This window comes from Pteropus alecto, unplaced genomic scaffold (assembly GCF_000325575.1).
Source record: "Pteropus alecto unplaced genomic scaffold, ASM32557v1 scaffold115, whole genome shotgun sequence".
Classification (NCBI taxonomy): domain Eukaryota; kingdom Metazoa; phylum Chordata; class Mammalia; order Chiroptera; family Pteropodidae; genus Pteropus; species Pteropus alecto.
Genome location: NW_006436814.1, coordinates 1,601,944 through 1,609,747, shown reverse-complemented (window position 1 = coordinate 1,609,747; position 7,804 = coordinate 1,601,944). Strand labels below are relative to the sequence as shown.

At 31.7% G+C, this 7,804-nt stretch overlaps 1 protein-coding gene across 1 annotated transcript in view; it reads right to left on the bottom strand.

The window, feature by feature from the left end:
- CATSPERE (catsper channel auxiliary subunit epsilon) overlaps positions 1 to 7,804 on the bottom strand; it is a 91,524-nt gene that overhangs the window by 70,802 nt on the left and 12,918 nt on the right. Inside the window, 1 exon segment of the mRNA XM_015591265.1 lies at positions 1,710 to 1,787. Coding sequence (XP_015446751.1) covers positions 1,710 to 1,787 — 78 coding nt within the window.

Below are 7,804 nucleotides of genomic sequence, written 5' to 3'. Positions count from 1 at the left end.
TATAACAAAAACAAAAAAAAAACCTAAACCTACTAAACTGCATTGTTTAGAAATTGTGTGGTAAACTAAAGGAAAAAGTGGAACAATTACTACTATAAAATTCAGAATAATGGTTATCTCTAGGGGGAAGGAAAAAATTATGTTCACACAAGCACCTCTAAGGTGGAGGGAGAAATTATGTTCACGCAGGTGGGACATATGTGGACTTTCTGTACTATCGTTAGTGTTTTATTTCTTGAGAGTCGTTATATGGCTATTCATATTATTTATTAAATCGTGTTCTTAGCTTTTATGCTCTTTTTCTTTATAATGTAATTCACAGTTAAAATGGTAAAGGAAAAAATTTTAAAGAAAATAAAACTCTAAATTTTTTGATATTTTTAAAGCGAATTGTACAAATACGTTACCCAGTTCCCCATTGCCTGCTGCTGGTCCTCTTTTCCCTGGGGTGGGTGTCGGGCACAGAGTATGGCTCAGAGAGGGAGTTAATGTGATAAGAGACAAGGGTGGGTTGAAGTTCAAAGATGAAGTAAGGAATTAAGATAAGGGATTATTTAGATAAATCTTATATGTGTCAAATCTTATATAATGTTGTCAGGGATGGTTAAGGAAGAGAATGAAGCATGAAGTCAGGCTAGAATTAGGATTTGGGTTTCTGTGAGGCAGATTATACCTTGGCTGATAAAAACCCAGACAGTTGCTATTCAGGGAACAGCATAAGCAAAGACACAGAAGCATGGAACAGCAGGTGAGTGCAGGCAGCCAGCAGAGTACTGCAGCTGGAGGCAGAACACATGGGGCACTTAGGCCACAGAAGAGTGGCAGACAGAATATCCAGGGTTTTGGGTGCCCTGTTAACAGTCTAAGAGTCAAGAGTCTATGCTGTTGTCAATGGAGAAACATAGAAAGGTTTTAAGGAAATTGACATGGTGATGAATAAATATGGAAATCGAAGAGAAAAAAAAAACAGTGTTAGGTATGCATGGACCAAATCATGTTCAAATGTGCATATTTTCACTTAAGAAGATTAGAAATTAAGTAACAGTGATGCTTAAACTATTTAATTACCATTAATTTATTTTATACCCTCTAAAGTTGATTGCCAAATAAAACAATTAATTGATTGGCTGTCATCCTGTTTTAGTCCTCCTCTTGTGAATTTGATTATTAGTCACGATAACATGCCATTAAAAAATAAGACATCTTGACTCATTAATAGTCCCACGAGAAATCGAAACTGCTCATTTTATATTTCTCTTCAATACATTTTAATTGTAACAGAAGATAAAAATTTTGAAAGAGGTAAATTTGTAACAAATAAAGGATTGTGTTGGATTTCTTAAAGGATTTCCTTTAGGAAATTCATTAGTCTCTAAGTGGCAAAGGACTCAGTAAGACACTGGACAGATTTTGAAAGATGACTTCAAGAGAGATGCTCAAGGAACATCTGTAGGGCATTTTAAAGGTCAGCCTCTACACGAATACTAAGGTCCATAGAAAATTCCAAGAATGCTTAGTAAGGGATTCTAAAGAAAGATTTATAATTGTAGAGCTTGAGCACAAATTCAAAATTACTATAATGGGTAAACTAAATTTAATGGATAATTAAACTGTATTTAGTTAGTTCTGGACCACTTAAATTACTTACAGCCTTTAAAAAGGAAATGTAGCATATTACTTTTATGTACGATAATAATGTTTCCACCTACTAGTGAAGGCTCATTTGCATTCCGTAGCAACTCATTTGGGTCTGCATTTTCTGGATCGTATATCCATATAGTGAGAACCTACAAAATAAAATGTGTTTGCATTTCTTCACATTTTGAACAAATCTGATTTTTACTTGTTGCAAACATAACCATAAAAATGCTTTTATTTATCTTTAAAATTTTGATTATCCCATTTTAAGAACTCAAAGCAATATGCGTTGTTTTTAGCAAGTGAAACAATCCAAAGATATATGAAGGAAGAGTTAATAACATCCCTGTACACTCCTGAGGTAACTAATGTTAAAACTTTATAGAAACGCTTATATATCTTTCTTTACGCTCACAGATAGACGTAGCACACACTCCACAAAAACACTCATAACATTTTATAAAAATGTAATTGCACACTACATGTTAATTGTAACTTGCTTTTGTCATTTGATACACCATGGCCATTTCAACAGATGTAGATCTAATTCTTATCTTTCTTGTTTATTTATTTATTTTTTGAATAGACAATTTATTCACATCGTTAAAACCAATTATATTAAAAATACCGAAAATCATCTCTCTCATTCTGTACTCTGTCACTCAGTTTCCACAAGTCCGTCTACTGCACCCCATAATAAAGATGTTATTCTTTTTCTCCCTTTTATATAAATGAGAGCATACTATATGCATTTTTTCAAACATTATATTACCCACTTCAAGTTATATCTTAGTGATTTTATGTAGTCATTAATTTTTCCACTGCATTTTATTCCAATTTATTCAGTAACCTACTGATAAACATGTTTCCAATCCTTTAACATTATAATCAATGCTCTAATGAGCATCTTTGTACGTATATCATTTTGCACCTTGGCGTATTCCTAAAAGTGGAATTGTTGAGTTATAGAGTATGTGCATTGGTAACTTTTATAACTACTGCTAAATTGTTTGCCACAGCAGTTGCTAATGCACCCTCCTCCAGTAATGCGTGAGATTTCTTCTTTCCTCGCAGCTTTCCCAACGTAGTGCGTTGTCATACATGTGGATATTCCCAGTCTGATGGGTGAACAATGATACTTTGATGCAATTTTAATATGCATTTCTTTTATTATGAGAAAATTTGAACATCTTTGCATATGTTCAAGTGCTACTTGTATTTCCTCTATGGTGAACTATTTGTTCATTTTCTTTTCTCGTTTTCTTTCCATTTTTCTATTAGGTTATTAGTCTTTTATTTAATAATTTGTGAAAGGTTTTTATCTTAAGAATTTCTACGCATACAAGTTCTATATCTTGATCTGTGTGGTGGTTACATGAATATATATATATATATACATATATATATAAATTTTATTCCTTTTATAATTATATGGCATTCCTCTTTATCCTATTAGATCAGTTTGCCTTAGATTCTATATTGTCCCTATATATTCCTTTCCTTCCTTCCTTCCTTCTTTATTGCAGATTTTTATTTCTCCTTTATATTCCCTTCACCTATATTAATCCTCTCTCATACCATATAACTTGAGTTAATAACCAGTATGTACCCTTCACTATCTTTATCTACACTAGATATGCATTTGCAGACATATACACAAATACATACGTACATGTTTTTTAAAAGAGGCATTTTAGGAGTTTTTTTAAACCAAAATTGGATCACATTTTTTCACTCAAGTATACATCGTTGAAATTCTCCAGCGTCAACTCTTGTAATGCCTGAATAACATTCTGTGACGTGGTTATACTCTAATTTACAGATCTGTTTCTCTAATGATGGAGATTTACTATGACCCCGGTTTTGTTTTGTTTTATTACCACTATTTACAATGCTGCAAAATACAGATCCTTTTTCATATAGCCTTATGTACTGAAGGCTTTATTTCTATGGAGTAGATTCTCAGGAGTGGCATTGTTGATCCAAAGAATATGTATATTTTTAATTTGAATAGGTATTTCCAGATTACTCTCCAAAAATTCAGTGGGGTTCTGACTCTTCACATTTTCTACCAGCAAAATTCGAGTTGTACTTTTTTTGCCCAGATTCTGCCTAGCAACAGTTATCTCCTCTTAAATTGGACCAGTATGATGAGTGTGACATTTCACTGTTAATTTGAATTTTCTCAAGATTAAGTGAATTTCAGCACCTTTTCATTTTGTTAGATTTGCTTTTGTATACATTGCTTTTTTTACATTTTTCTTACCATTTTCATTTATCAGAGCTCTTTTTTTTTTTTTTTTTTTGTGCTTCGGGTCCACAGATACGGAATAAGAATAATCACAATCTTTGGTTCATGAGTGACTATCATGATTAGCATGATCCTCTTTATGTAATTGTTTAGATCTTAAATTAGTGACATGAAAACCAGGAACACCCACCCCCACCCAACTTAAGAACTAGAACCCTACAAATACATTTCATTTACCTATGCATTCCTTCTCTTTCTGTCTATTTATGCCCAGAATTCTATGTTTATTATTTTTTTATTAATACAGAGTTTAGTTGTTGACTATTTTTGAACTTGATCACCCCACACATAGCTTCCGAAGACCTGCTTTTTTTTTCTTTCAACATTCTACAACTAGTATTTATTCACGTTATTGCCCATAACTGAACTCATTCATTTTCATTGCCATTTAAAATTCTGTCATGTGAATAAACAACATTGTCCTATTCTCCTGTGAAGGGGCATCTGAGTTCTTTCTGTATGAGAGGGATGAATTTTATGAGCAGTTCCATTATTAGCATTTTTGAAAATGTCTCTTGAAGCATGAGTGCAAGAATTTCTTTTGGGTATATACTTAGGAATGGAATTGCTGGGTTGCAGAGCACGTGTAAGATAATAAAGAACCATTTCTTAAAATGGTTGCTCCAATTTACATCCTCATCATTTTATCTCTTTGAACACTAGAGATTAGTTGTTTAGCTTCAACTGTGTTGTAAATTTTTTTCCTAACTATTTGTTAAGTTTGTTAGTGACACTTTTGTGATATGAAAGTTTTTACTTTCACATTTTTAATTATGACTTTTATTTGTAGATTCTGGTTTTCAGTCTTTAATACGTAGATTTCCCTTGATTCTGGTTCTTGGTACAGCTTTAGGATACTCCTGCGACCCAATCCAATATTTGTTTGTTTGTTTTACATTTAAATCTTGTATGCCAATTGGAATTTGTTTTTTGGTATATGAAGATCTCACTTTCATTTTCTTTCGGGAGGATAGCTTATTATATTCTATTATTCCACATAAATGTTAAAATATATTTAAATAAAAAATTGGACTCTGGAGTCCAATGAAAAAGCTAAAGAACTAGATATTTTTAAAAGTCATTCAACAAAATTTGAGTGGTTCTTGATACAGTTCCTGCATCATTCTTGTTAAACTTATTCCTAAGTATTTTATAGTCTTTACTAAAGTTGTAAATTTATAATGTTGTACATTTCTTTTTCTTGTCTTACTATTTACACTATTATATTCATGACAATGTTAAATAATAATGGTGATAGTGAGCATATCTGTCCAGTTCCTGATTTTAATTGAATTAGAAGTATTTAATAATTTATAATAATTACTCTTAGTTATTTGGGAAGTAAACATTTTTTTTTTATTAGAATTAAGTGGTTCTTTTCTAAACTTATTTTACTTAGTGTTTCCATTAGGAATGGCTGTTGACTTTTTAAATGTATGATATGATCATTTATTTTCTTCTTTATCATGTTGATGAAATGAATTTTGTCCTGATCCTGAACAAATGTTACACTCCTGGAAGACACTGTCCCTTTTCAATTTGTTTTTTTAATACATCGCTGGACTCCTTTTGCTAATATTTTATGTAGAATTTTTGCACTTATATATACATATAAGTATATTGTTCTACAGTTTCTTCCTTTCCTCCCTCCCTCTCTTCTTTTCTTTCTCTTTCCTTACTTTTGATGTTAAAGTAGTGTTGGATTCAGAAAATGAATTGGGTAACTTTCTAACTTCTTTATGATTGGGTGAGGCTATATTATTAGGTGCATAATTTATCTTCTTTGTACATTTTCCCTTTATCATGAAATACTTTGCATCTTTATGCCTAGGAATGTCTTTGGGGCTTCACATATCTTTTATGTAATATTCGTATCATCAGCCCAGTTTCCTTTTGATGTGTTAACCTGCTTGCATCCTTTTCTTTACAAATTTTTTGTTACTCTTTGTTTTAATGATGTAACATTTATGAAAATCAGATTTCTGCAGTTTTCTCATTTATTGGGTAGATTTAATCCAATCACATTTTGATTACTGATATAATTTCAATGATTTCTTAAAATCTTAATTTTGTGTTCCTATATTTTGTTTTAATTTCTCTTTATTTCATTTTTATTTTTGTTGCCTCTTATTGCATTGTTAGCATTAAAAATTTTTTCCAGAACTCTATTTTTTAGAAGTTACATATTTATTTCTATCACTTTAATGGAACGCCTTAAAGTTTTACATGAATATTTAATGTAGGCTACAGTTAATCAGTATCCCTATCCTGAATATTTATAAGGAACTTAGACAATCTCAAACTGAAATACCCCTCCATCTTCCATTCTTTTGTTGGCTAAAGGTTTAATTTCACTACATTAGTGAAATTATTTTAATAATGATTAAAATGTTTCAATTGTAAATTCTCCTTTAGATCTATTAGAATATTATATAGTTTATGTGCTCACCATCATTTACTGCATCAGTTCAGTTTTTCAAGCTGAGAGCTCATGTGTTCAGTGGTGAAAGATTCTTCGTAATTATTTTCTTTCAATATTATCTCCAATTCATTTTCTTCTGCTTTTGGAATTATTATATGTGTGATAAGTTGTCTCATTCTATCCTCTACTTGTCTTTACTTCTCTTTGGATAGTCCCTTTCTTTCCACTTTTATGTGCTGCATTCTGCATGACTCCCATCCCAAATCGCTAATTCTACCATTTTCTCAACTTTAGCTAGTCTTCTGTTTAACTTGTTATGGAATTTTTATTCTAGATGTCTATTTTTGTTTCATTTCAAGACATTTTAATAGGATGTTTTTCAATTTCTAAATGTTGCATAATTATGAAAAATCCATGTTTTTGTTTGTTTGTTTCTATTCCTTCTTTTATCTCTTTGATTAAGTGTGGTGGATTTAATTATCTTTCAGATAGTTTGATCTTTAGTTTTGAATAATAAAAACTTTCTCCATTTTTATGTGTGTGTCTATTCCAGGCACTTTGTTGTTGTTGTTGTTGTTGTGGTTTATTTATGCCTTTTATTTTAAGGTTATTTGCAGCGGATTTGTTTTCTAGGAGAATCTTGTACACTCTTGGTTATGGAAACGGTTTTCGCAATCACCTCTGCCTGGGCCCTATGTGTTTCACTGCTTGCCTTTTTGTATTTATTACCTGGCACTAGGTTCTCCAACCTCTTGGGCTGTTAATCTTGGATTCCCACCTTAAACTTCATGTCAGTAACTCCTTGTGCATTTACAGCCCCCAAATGATGTATCATTTCTTTTTAATCATTCCAAGCCAGTGAATGGAGCTTTGTTCCCATTTTACAGAACTTCTGTAAATTCTAGTGTCATGTAGGGAGATTAATTTCAGCTCTGCCCTCTTCGCAGGTCGGAGGCTTCACTTTCTATCTGCATACACATATTACAACATCACCCCTTGTTTACTAGGGACTATATTCTGCCTAATACTCAGTTCAGAATTCAATCTTATAACTTTGGCTTTCAGTTCTTTAATTATTTCTGACAAATAGAAAATTCCTTTACTTCCTTATAAATTCTATGCACACATGCATCTATATTAATGTAAAAGTCTGTACTAGCATTATACATACGCATATTTTCTAAAGGCATTTCTGTATGTTTTGAGTGAGATGGAGGTCATTCTGCATTATTTGGGTCTGTAATATGTATTCTATTTCTGGAAGTTTCTCTCTATTTTCTATATTAAAATTCCTTAACCATAAATAATGCTCTTTCTTGCTTTTTTTTGCACTGTTATACTTATAGCCTTAATAAGAAATTCTATGTTAGTTGGATTTGGACTAAGAGTACATATAGCCACATGGGCTCATTCAATCATCTTGATCCAATATA